Raw genomic sequence first — 13107 nt, 5'->3', positions numbered from 1 at the left:
CATGGACAGACGGACATAGCCAAATGAAATCAGAAAGTGTTCTGAGTCGATCGGTACACTTATCAATGGGGGTATCTCTCTTCCTTCTGGGTGTTACAAACAAATTCAATAAGTTATAATACCCTGTACCATAATAGTGGTGTAGCATGATACAATTAAGAGGTAGCGTCATTAACACAGCAGTAAAAATCCACCCCCAACGAAACTAACTTGAGTGGCAAATGCCGTAAATTGAAATATCAAAGAGGTTTTTGAAATAAACTTTGTTTTACAACTTATTGTCTTCAAATGTGTTTTATGTTTATATCTTCATCATTATAGCACTGTTTTGTTGCATATGTGTGGCATAGAACACCTTTTAAAGATTTGAGAATCACAGCTGTTGTATCAAGCCATTGACATTTAGATATACTACAAAATCAAAAATTGTACTAGGCTGTTCGAATGACCTAACCTTATAAGTGCATCCTGGTGGTGTAGGCAAGATATGCTCATTTACAGGTAATGGCAGTTGCCCAACAACAAAATATTGAGTGCACTATCTGTCCAAATCAGTGATAAGTGCAACTCTGATTTTATGTATTTTACTCTGATTTTGTGTATGTGGCACGCACACAAACAAAACTCGTTGACAGATAGTGGACTTCGCGAGAAAAAATTGTACTCAGCTGTTTACGGTACAATACCTGGTAATTATGTCATGGATGCAGGGTATAATGATGCTGGTAATGTTTTCAAGTGTTGCCATATTGACTTTTTTGCCTTTTCATTCACTATAAGCAGAGTACTACTTTTCCGCCTATTTTTAGCCAACGTTTCACCGACGTTGTTTTTATATGCAGTTTGACAGCATTCCGCTTGAAAAGCTGAACAGAATACTCAGCTTAAGACAGAATTACTTCAGATATACAAACCATGATAATCCAAAAATTCGTTGTACTCGATAAAAGTCCTTTGCAAAACATTTTTACAAGACTGCACTGAATAACAATAATAAAACCAGACTATTATCGCACTTGAATGTACTAGTACTTGAAAGTTTTCAAATAAAACAGGGCCATTGTTAATTTTTACACAAACGCCAAGCCGTTTGGGCAGGCATAATCAACGACGGCATCTAAATTTTCGCGCGGCGGCATGTGAAGCCGATTGCTTTGTAGCGGCATCGTTCTCTGCCTCAATTGACAACTGTACAATATTAATTTTCCATATTAAATCATAAAATCTCAAAATATTTTCATTAAAATACCATGAATTCAGCCACAAAAGTAAGTTTGATATGCAGAAACTGCCTAAACAAAGTGGTTTTCGACCGAAAACAGCAAAAAATCCAAATTAATATTTTGTGCGGGAAACTGAGCGACGTCGTCAATGTCACTACTCTAACACAACCACCAAAACAACTCTCGGCAAGTGTCAGATCGACGAAACTGAATTCCTTAGGGCGGCCAAGAGGAAAGAACGAACAACAAACAAATGCAAACAAAGTATTTATTTAAAAACATTAAACCCTCATCGGTGGTAGGGGACGCCAACCATTCCAGCCCCATTTGTGCGAGAAAGGAGCCGTACAAAGCAAGTGCTGTCACAGAAAGCACGGATCTTGTTAATATCCAACAATTATACAAAGGACAGACATTTGTTTACAACCCAGGAACAAGAAATTAGTGTTTAATCGAAAAGGCCAATTTGCATACTAGTTGTTTGCTTTATTTTGATAACGATTTTTCGTTTTGTTTACATGATATGACTTTGCTATTGTTATTGTACCGAAATTGTTTCACTTCTCTTTTTCAGGTGGGTGAAATATTCACTGCTGCTGGTCAGGCCTTTAGTCGTTTAGGCGATTTAACTATGCAATTACATCCAAATGCAGAATCGCCAGCAGGGTATGTAAATTTATTTTAATTCGATCATATATATAATTAATAATAGAAAGTACTGTACGGAAATGTATCAAAATGCAATAAAAAGTAATCAACACTAAATATTAGCTAATTATGTAGGTAGTTATTAATTTATTATAAAAAGCTACAGCATTTCACTTATAAACGGAAAAATTGAATACACATTTCTTTAATTGTCATCACAACGCCTTAAGAGCAGCGCAAACTTTACAATCAGTTTAAAACTTTACATTTTCCAATGTTCTAACATTTTACAATAGTTTATAAAGTTTATTTCATTTGTACTAAAATTATGAAAGTTTAAAAGCTTCTTATGTTAATGGCCATCTCAAAGTAAAGATTCCATGGTGGATCCATGTAATTTTCTTAAGCTCTCCGGTTGTAATTGTAGCAATACATTGTGTTTTCATTCATTATTCGTAAGTTTAGCTGCCGTTAAACATACCAAAAATTGCAAATTGTGCAAGTGGACATTCTACTAAGGAACAGGGGCAAACTTCTTACATATCCCTGAGTGCTGTCCCGTTTAAGCTCAATGATAAGGGACCTCCTTTTTATAGCCGAGTCCAAACGGCGTGCCGCATAGCGACATCTATTTGGAGAGAAGTTTTTACATGGCAAAGTAACTCACAAATATCGTCATCATTAGGATGGGATAACCAACGCTGAAAATTTGTTCCTGATGTTCTTGCCAGGATTCGAACCCAGGCGTTTAGCGTCATAGGCGGGCATGCTAACCTCTGCACTACGGTGGCCTCTCGTTAAACATACACATCTAGGAAAACAGCAACTTGTATAGGGTACGTCTAGTTGTAATTATAGTAGATTGAATGAACAAAAAATTAAGTTAATCTTGATCCCAGATAAACAGAAATTGAGGCAGCTTAGTTGTTGTTGTTATAGCAGTGTGTTGCACACCTTGACGGCAGTCCTTGCCAATGAAGGATTCCCTCTGGTAAATCCGGTACGTACAACCGGCAGCTTAGTGTTGTTGTTGCGATCCTCGTCAAGCTCCTGTAAGTGAGCAAGCTCGTTTCGGTCCAAATGACCGATCGCCGCGGGAACAGAGTGGCCATTGGTAATTTAAATGCGCCAAAAAGGCTTCTTGCTTGTCATAGAAGTAAATTTCTTCAGCGCATGGTCCCAAGAATCGCATTCACTTGAAACACGTTACCGCTTACACTACAATATTTGTATGAATGCTCTTTAAACTGTCTGATGTAGATACACTTCTGTTAACACAATGGGCAGATGCCCACATTTGTTAAAGTGCTACCACCAAACGACTACAGAACCTGTTGCTACTTTTGAATCTTATGTTGTTGTTGTTACCAAATTTTCATGTGGAGGTGGCGATCCTCATCAAGCTTCTGTAGGTGAGCGAGGTCGTTCCAGTCCAAAGGACCGATCGCCGCGGGAACAGGGTGGTCATTGGTAATTTAAAGGTACCAATAACTCGAGCATCCTAGGCGCTCAGTATTTGTGTAAGAGCCGGTGCCACCCGACCTCTCACTGAGACTCTCCGCTCGATAATATTGATTGTACGCGAATGCAGTTACAGCTACTCCGGATGGAGCATTCCACTATCCGCAACCTGTGGATGCGTCAGCTAGTATCCAGCTAAGCTATCAAAGTTTCGGTTGTTGTAACATTGTGTTGTGTTCTATCTGCTTGGTTCTGCTAAATATCCAGATAGAGGAACTCGGCAAATAATGGAGATTGCGTCCAAAGGGTTCTGGGTCTGAGTCGAGTGGGCTTGGATGGGTGGTTAAACGGGTGACTTGCTTCGTGTGGTCACTGGTCATAATCGGAATACACTGCACGTTGGCATCAATCCTAGGTTTATAAAAGTTAAGGCGGCTGCATAAGGCGGAACGCAATTGAGCCAGAACTTGCTTGCTGCAGGATGTCAATTTCTTAAGATGCAATGGGAGGTGGTCGTTGTCCAATTCACCCATATTCATGCGGCAGCTGTTCACCTCATCTGCGACCGTGACTGCATGAATGTTTTCCAGACCGTCGCTTGGTCTAGATGTAATATCTTGTACCTCTTGCTCTAGATCATGAAGATCCACCTTGAGGCTTCTGGGTGGTGGATACATATCCACAAGATGGTGATATGGTAGGTCCCCCTGAAATTTTGTGTTTGGAAAAAATTTCACTAATTTTTTATTTTTTTTGGAAAAAATATCAATGGCTCGATTATGGTTTATCGCTCAACTATAGTTGCGTTGCCAGGAGATAAAACCATAAAATGAAAACTAATACAAATTTGGAAATTTTTCACAATTTCATTCACATATCAGTGTTTTGAACGTTCAGCTACCGATTAATTGTAAAAAATGTAAACTCAACTGAAGTTGGGTTGTAATCCATAATCGACCCATAAAAATTTCATTATTAAGCTTTGGAAAAAATTTCATTGAAATTTTGTTTTTTGGAAGAATTTTATTCAAATCATTGAGAAAATAGTTGTGTAAAATTTTGAGATCGTTTGGTAAATGTGCATGCAAAGGCTCTAAAAGTGAAAATCGGCGACATATATACATGGGAGCTATATGTAAATCTGAAACGATTTCTATGAAATTCACTAGTGGCCAGAAAATTCGTGCCTAATGATTGCAGTATTAGTCCAAATCGGACGAATATATATATGGTAGCTATATCCAAATATGACAGATTTCTTTCAATTTCAATAGGCGTCGTCTCTAGGCCAAAAAAAATAATGCCTGTAATACATGGATATTACACCTCCACATGCCACTATGGGCATACACCTAAGCCAGTCCCGGCACTGGATAGCTGTGAGCACCACACAGGCTAGAACATTGAGCTTCGATTTGTGTGGTGTTCATTGTTGTCACGAGAAGCTTAGCTGCGAGCTACCGGACATTTGCGCAGATTCTGATCGCCACCTCCACATGAAAATGTGTCTCTTACAACCTATGCCAGTAATCGACTAGTTGTGCGCTTTAAATACTAAAAAAGTTAACATCGAAAAAGAAAATTTAAGTTGGAAATTCCGTGCTGCTAACACAATCCTTAATAAGTGTTTTCCATGCCACACCACTTAGTTGGTTCATGTGTGTGTGTATTGTGTCCCCACCTAAGTGCCGGTATGTGTTAACCGCGAAATGCTCCAAAGTCTCATCATCTTCCCCATACATACCCTACACATGCTATCACTTGCCGTACCGATTTTGTGGTTTTGATACCGAAACCTAGCGAGTTAAGAAAGGGGTAATCTTATGAAATTTTGATTGGCGTAAAGTGGACGAATGATATTAGTTAAAAACATGTAAAGCGTGCTAAGTTCGGCCGGGCCGAATCATATATACCCTCCACCATGGATCGCATTTCTCAAGTTATTTGCTCAGTATCTCTTTATAACCAAACAAAGGATAATGGATAAAAATTGCCATGCTATTGGAGCCATATCAGGTTATAGACCGATTCAGACCATATCAGGTTTGGATGTTGGAGACCAAAATGAAAGCCAAATCTGATAAGAATTGCTCTCTATAGGGGCTCGGTAAGTAATATTGACAGATTGATTTATATGAGAGCTATATCAAATTATAGATTGATTCAGACCAAATTTGGCACGCATGTTGAATAGGAAAAGTCGTTGTACAAAATTTCAGCCAAACCGGATAAAAATTGCGGCCCCTATAGGCTCAAGAAGCATAATTGGAAGATCGTTTTATATTGGAGCTATATCAGGCTATGAAACGATGTCGATCATAGTTAACATTGTTGTTGGAAGTCAAAAAAAAAAATTATACAAAATTTCAGCCAAATCGGATAAGAATTGCGCCGTCTAGAGGCTCAAAAGCCAAGATCCATGATTAGTTTATATGCAGCCGTGCCAAAACATAGACCGATATGGCTGTTTACAATCCCAACCGAACTACACTGATAAGGAGTATTTGTGCAAAATTTCAAGTGCCTAGCTTTATTCCTTCGAAAGTTAGCATGCTTTCCACAGACAGACGGACGAATATGGCTAGATCGACTTAAGAATAAATCAAGCATATGCAATATATATATACCAAGAATATATATACCAATATTTCGATTTGTTTCAAACGGAACGTCAAAGTTAGTACACCCTCATGCTGAGGTGGAGGGTATAAACAAATTTCTCTTTATATAAGTTTATGTTTTGGGGGGAAATTGGCTTGTCCAAAGTCGACAATTTTTTATTGCTCAAAAAATCAAACAAAAAATTTTCTCAAAATTCTGAAGAGAGATTTCTGTCAACCGTTTAAGAACGCTTTTGGTGGTTTCTCAAATAAAAAATACGTATAGCGTTGGAAATTTTAATCAGTTGCATTCATTATCAGTGTTTTTAACATTCAGCTACTAAGTAAATTGTAAAAAAGAATTCAATAAAGAAATAAATTTTTTTGTGATAAATTTGTCCGTTGGCAACTCAACTGAAGTTCGGTAGCTATCCATAATCGAGCCCTTAAATCCACTTTCTTCGCTATTTGTACTATACTCATAAATCGATCGTTTTCATCAAATTTCACAGTCGAATTTGTCTTATGTAATACGAAAAATGTAATCGAATTTTCGCCTTCGACAACTATAATACCATTTTAAAAAAAATTCGACTACGCCATCGCCAATCAGAATAAGAGGGATTAAGATATTTTGTTTAAATAAAAGCATATAGGATTTTTTAAATTTTAATATCAGAATAAATAATCATTGAATGTAAAGTTGAGCCGGATAGGACTCATTGATATGTGAGAAGTTTGCCCTTATTCTTTAATGGAATGTTCATGGACAAATTTTTATTTTTATAAGGTACAGTACTTCTTTTTATAGGGCAAACATTGGCGAAAGCGATCCATAATGAAGGGTGTACCCAACATTTGCACTTACAAACATGTTATATATTATTTTATAGTAATTGTGTCATAATGATTTTGAAACAAATTTAAGATTTAAGCGCAATCTAAAATTATATTTAAAAAATACTTAAAATTCCAAATGGCACAACAACCAAAGTTTGAAAAACTTTAAATGTTCAAAAACTAGGCTTTTTTAATACCATAGATTTTGCATGAAATTTATTAATTTCAATTTTTATTTTGGGTCTCTATAATGTTTATATTGTTGCATCCTTTTGCAATTTACTAGCTTAATTTTAATATATTAGCCAATAAAAATATAAACTAATTACCTTATTATTTTCTGTTCTCTCGCTATGTCCGTCCAACCACATGATTATCCATTATAACCGAAAATATTGCAGAAAATGGACAGATGAAGAAATTGATATGTTACATGCATCAATAATCCGTTTCTCAGATGATTTAAATAAAATCAGTTTAAGCATAAAGAATAGAACAGTGTAAGTTGTAATTGTTCCTCAACTAACCTTAAACCTCTCACGGGGATATAGCGAGAGGGCAATTCTCTTGAATACTAGCACATGGATAACTAACTAGTTTTACTTTTCTCTCGCTTCCTTTTGACTACAGAACGCAAATTAGGCAAGCTTTGAAGAAGAAGGCTTTTGAAGATGCCGGCATACCTGCGAAACAAGTACCAGTGCAACAAGTACAAACGACAGTGGCAGTACAGCAACAGCAACAGCATCAGGCGACTCATCAGATACTGAAGCATCATATTGTGCAGCAACAACAGCAAATAACACAGCAGCAAACAGTTATCGGTACGGGTATAATAAATGCCCAGCAGACACAGGCGCAGCAGTCACAGCAACAGCATCATCATCAACAACAGCCACAACAACAGCAGCCGCCGCAGCAGCAACATCATCAGACGACGCAGCCACAAACGGTGCATATACAAAATATTCAACATATTGTACCTTTGCAACAGCTACTGCAACAACAGCACTCCTCCACGACCTCCACTCCCACACAAATTATACAAACAGCTCCGAAGCAAATCATAATACAGGCATCGCCGCATAGTGGAGCGACCTCATCGGCAATGGGAGGCGCAACTAATATTGTGTCGCTTAGCAATGCAACAACAACGGCTAATCTAGTGGCAGCGAATTCACCTCAGCTGACACAGCCTCAAATAGTCCATTTGCAACCTCAGCAACTGCAGCAATTACAACAAGCCCAGGCACATCATACGACGACCACGACGACAACTGTAACGTTGCATCAATTTCAGCAAATGCAAGCCCAAAAAGCCTTATTAGCTGCCCAACAGCAGCAGCAGCAGCAACAGCAGCAAGCATCAGCAGTTGCTGCTTCCACGGTAGCCTCAACGGTTACACAAGCAACTCCCACAGCGCCACCAGCAGCAGCTGCAGCAACGGTAACCACAGTAAACAATGCACATCTAACACCACCTGCCCCTACCACAGTAACAGTAACTGAAAATATTGTATTGCAACAACCGAACACAACGGCACATGTGGTAAGCGGTCCCATCAATGTGGCCGCAAATACAACCACGCTAGCCACGGTTAACAACACAACAAATGCAATATCAACCGCTGCAACCAATAGTTTGGTAACAAACACCAACGCCAATACAAACACAATGGTGGTCACCCAATCGTCCACAATAGTATCACCGGGAGGTTCTAGTGTAGTCCCAACCACCTTAGCGGCACAGCCTGTAGCAACGTCGGTGGCTCTGAAGTCCGGTCCAGATGTTACAATGACCTTGAACCGCATCAACACGACAGAGCATGAAGTTGATGTCGAGGAATGCCTGCCAGCCGATGTTGTCAAATTGGATTTTGCTGGCGAAGAGGTGGCCGGGTGAAATTTTACCCCGAAGCCTTCACTCCTTAGAGTGACACATCGACGTTCGATAATATCGCCGACCATAAACACAGCAACAAGTTCGCTTCAGCATTCATCGGTAACACCAGCCCCCCATCAGCGTCAGCTTATAGAGATAGAACCAGGACGTCATTTATCATCATCCCCCGCTAATTTAGAATTAGCAAATGTTATGCAGCATAACGTTGTCACAGCAGAAGAAGAAGCTAATTGTCATAACCCCTCAGATGTCATCGATGAAGATTTTTACTTTTAAGTTCTCTATGTATGTTCATCAAACCTCTGCAAACCCAGTGGTATCGCGCTCGCCCCTTTCTCATCTTTTCGATACACTTCCCAAATTGCTTCCCATATATTTTTCCAAAAAAAAGAAGAAAAACAAAAACAAAATAAATTATTCAAAAGAAAAGTAGTGTTTATACATAATTTTCAAAACTTAAACTAACAATTTTTTCTCTCTTAAAGTACCACCATGTACTTTTGAGTAGACACGTTAACAATCGCTAAAAAGTTATGCGTTCAACAATTACTTATGATTATATCATTTCTTTTTAGAATTTATGTTTAATTTATATAATTATTTACAAAAACTGAATTGTATTTTTTAGTTTAAACCACCCCTCCCCCCCAATTACTATCCCCATTATGTTAGATTTTCCTTGGTAGTAAGTTGTCTCGAGTTGAGACCAGAACAACAACAAAAACAACAGAAATCTAAAAATCATGTTTAAATCTTAATGAACATAACATAAACGTTATATAAGAAAAATGATAATTAAATAATTTTAAAAACAACAAACAAATATTAAAACAAACAAAAAAAAAGAGTTTATAATCACGAAGATAAAATGTGTTTTAGGGTCTTTAATTAGTGTATAAATGTACAAAATAATAAAAAAAAGAACATAATAAAATTATATCACTGAAAGTTTAATTATTTTTAAAAGCTAAAATTTACATTTATTTCAAACTAGCTGGTCTGGTGCGCTTCACTACACTTTAAAAGATAGCTTTTGCAAATATATACTGCTGTGTTCTGTGGTTCACTTTCACATTTTCCCTCAAATCAATTTTTATACCCGCCACCATAGGATGGGGGTATACTAGCGCAGTGATTTCGTTTGTAATTATGATGGAGGTCGAACGCGTAAAGCTAGCCGCTTGAAATTTTGCACAGATACTTAATGTTGATGTATGTCGTTGGGTATTGCAGATGGGCTAAACCGGTTCAGATTTCGATATAGCTCCCATATAAACCGAACCCCGATTTGACTTCTTGAGCCCCTGGAAGCCGCAATTTTTGTTCGATTTGGTTGAAATTTTGCACATAGTGTTTTGTTATGACTTCCAACAACTGAGACAAGTACGGTCCGAATCGGTCTATAACCTGATATAAGTCCTATATTAACCGATCTCCCGATTTGACTTCTTGAGCCAATGGAAACTGAAAATTTTCTCTAATTTGGCTGAAATTTCGCACATAATGTTCTCTTATGACTTCCAAGAACTGAGCCAAGTACGGTCCGAATCGGTCTATAACCTGATATAGCTCCCATATAAACCGATCTATCGATTTGATTTTTTAAGCCCGTGGAAGCCGCACTTTTTGTCCAATTCGGCATAGTGTTCTCTTATGACTTCCAACAACTGGAACAAATACGGCCAAAATTAGTTTTTAACCTGATATACCTCCCATGTAAACCGGTCTCTCGATCATCCATGTTCGGTTCTTTTAATTTTTACAGGTTTGACATATATATATTTTTTTTTTATATACTTTCAAAATCATATCATATGACATACAAAGTTTACAAAGATGTATAGGTGCTTCTTGTGTCAAGTGGAAGGTCCTGATAGACCTATCATTTGTCCCGGTCACTCTTCATGTCTCATAAAGTTTTTTTTTGAATCGTCCCCCAGACTCTTGTCCTAAAACTGGATATCTGATTCAAAATCCACTCCCAAAGACCACTTATTCAAGTCAATAAATTCCTTTATCGGCAAGGGCTGCCGCCTCAGTGTATCACACACTGCTACTACAACAACAACTTGTTTAAGTTCCCGTTCCGTCTACATGACCACTTGTTATTTTTATTGGAGGCGACCTAAATAATATCAAATTTGTACTCTGCCGTCAAAAATCTTTCATTTGAGTCTCTTATTCACGCGATGTTGAAGTTTAGGTCATGACCGAAATACTTTTAATCTTATGAATATCAAGTTCGTACTCTGTCATTCCCGATCGACCTACATGTCCTTTTGTAATCTACTCCCCAAGACCTTTCATTTGATACTCATTTTGTGTCGTTACACATACCTATCCGTGTCTGGTGTTATTGTGGGTGTGGTGACTGATAAGACCAAATTCTTTATATTACTCTACTTTCAAATATTTTTCATTTGATATCAATATTGCCCCAATCGGGTTGCCCAAAAAGTAATTGCGGATTTTTTAAAAGAAAGTAAATGCATTTTTAATAAAACTTAGAATGAACTTTAATCAAATATACTTTTTTTACACTTTTTTTCTAAAGCAAGCTAAAAGTATCAGCTGATAACTGACAGAAGAAAGAATGCAATTACAGAGTCACAAGTTGTGAAAAAATTTGTCAACGCCGACTATATGAAAAATCCGCAATTACTTTTTGGGCAACCCAATATATGGGAGATTCCGAAACACCTGACCAAATTTTGTATATCACATTCGTACTATACTTTCAAACACCTTTCATTTGATACCCATACTGACCCAATTTGTTAATATATCCTGTTGGGAGGTGCGGCGGCACCCTTGGACCCTAGAAGTCGAATTTGTATACAATATATGGAACAAAATTATCCTTTAAATATTATTTTCGCCAACTAAAGAGCTTTTACCATGGCATGATACGAAAGTGGAATATGTATGTCGCCTGACTTTTAGTATAACAATATTAATGTCTTTCTTTGAATCCCATATGAACTTGATTGGTCTATGAATTCGTTCGGAGGGTTTAGGGTCATTTAAGTTTGGACGTTAGATGTACTCCATTCTTTAGAAACTTAATTAGAGCTCGATAATCTCATGAGGATTTTGGGAGTGGGAACGGCCCCATGGTAGTGGTCGGTGGGTTTAGAGGATGAGGTGGACTCCCAGGAACGTGGTCCCGAATGAGGGTGTCAATTCGTGCTCTACTTCAAAATACTTTTCAATGGAGCCCCATATTGCCATGGTCGATAAATGTGTATGTCTGATTTAGGGATGTTTTAGGGAGAGGGTTGATCCCCCAAACAATTGGCCTCAAAATTGGATATAAAAAAATAAAAAAAAAAATTTCTTTGGGGGATGTTTTGGGGGAGGGGCGGCCTCCAAATACTTGGTCGAATATTCAGATTTGTATTCTATTACAAAAAACCTTTATTTGAGCCCCCGATATTGCCATTTCCAGTAAATAAATCCTGTTTGGGGGGTGTTTTGCGGAAGGGGTGGACCCCCAAAAACTTTGTCTCGAAAATGGGTATCAATTACGTGCCCTACTCCCCAATTTCTTTTATTTGAGCCCCATATTTCCATAGTCGGCAAACATGTCTAGTATTGAAGGCTGTTTGAGGGATGGGGCTGCCACTGAGTGACTTGGCTTCGAAAATATATATGTCAGATTCGTGTTCTACTCTAAAATACCATTTTTAAGCACCATCTCGCAATGGTCAGCAAATACGTCTTATTTGGGGGATGTTATGAAGGTGGGATGGCCCATAGACACTTTTTTCCGAATGATTATATTATATTCGTGTCTGCCCCCAAAGATCTTTCATTTGAGTCCCATATTGCTTTGATCGGTAAATTTGGGGGGGTCTTCGTGGAGGGGCGGCCCCCTAAACACTTGGTCCCACATTTTGATATCAGATTCTTATTCTACTCTTAAATAACTTTTATTTGAGTGCCATAGTGCTATGGGGGGGTGGTCCCCCAAATAATTGGTTGCACATTGGATATCAGATGAGTTTTCTACTCTTTAATATCTTTCATTTGGGTCCCATATTTTCTTGATTGGTCTATATATTTATATATATTGGATGGATTTTGGTGGTGGGGCGGTGCCCCTAGGCACCCCGCCTGAAATTTGGATACCAAATTTTTGTTTTTAGGTTACTGTGGGTTAGGTTAGGTTGAAATAAGGGTGCAGATATTAATCCGCCCCATGCCACTATGGACATACACCTAAGCCAGTAATCGCTTGTTGTGCGCTCTATAAACTATAAAGTAACCTCTAAAAAGAAAATTACAAGGTTACTGTAAGTGTACAAACAAAATTTCGCTTAAATCGCCTTACGCGTATCCGAGATCTTGTGTTTTTGAAAATTAGGGTAAGGGGTATGGTCTGAACCAAGAAGAACCTTGTGAACGAACCGTTCTTATGGCCCTTACTCAT

General features: G+C 38.0%; 1 protein-coding gene across 5 annotated transcripts; it reads left to right on the top strand.

Moving 5' to 3' along the window:
• Nucleotides 1-1166: 1166 nt before the first annotated feature.
• Nucleotides 1167-9623, top strand: LOC106094708 (uncharacterized). Of its 5 annotated transcripts, none has more exons than XM_059365287.1 (4): nucleotides 1167-1268; nucleotides 1798-1889; nucleotides 7174-7272; nucleotides 7403-9623. In XM_059365287.1, exons 1-4 carry the CDS (start codon nucleotides 1251-1253, stop codon nucleotides 8673-8675), a joined length of 1482 nt encoding a protein of 493 aa, XP_059221270.1. In that variant the 5' UTR covers nucleotides 1167-1250; the 3' UTR covers nucleotides 8676-9623. The 5 variants fall into 5 exon arrangements, with proteins under 5 accessions (XP_059221270.1, XP_059221272.1, XP_059221273.1 ...); XM_059365290.1 differs by lacking the exon at nucleotides 1167-1268 and adding an exon at nucleotides 1405-1487; XM_059365289.1 differs by lacking the exon at nucleotides 7174-7272.
• The last annotated feature ends 3484 nt before the right edge of the window (nucleotides 9624-13107 follow it).

The sequence above is a fragment of the Stomoxys calcitrans genome, chromosome 3 (genome assembly GCF_963082655.1).
Source record: "Stomoxys calcitrans chromosome 3, idStoCalc2.1, whole genome shotgun sequence".
NCBI classification, from domain to species: Eukaryota; Metazoa; Arthropoda; class Insecta; order Diptera; family Muscidae; genus Stomoxys; species Stomoxys calcitrans.
This window is presented reverse-complemented; position numbering and strand designations above follow the sequence as displayed.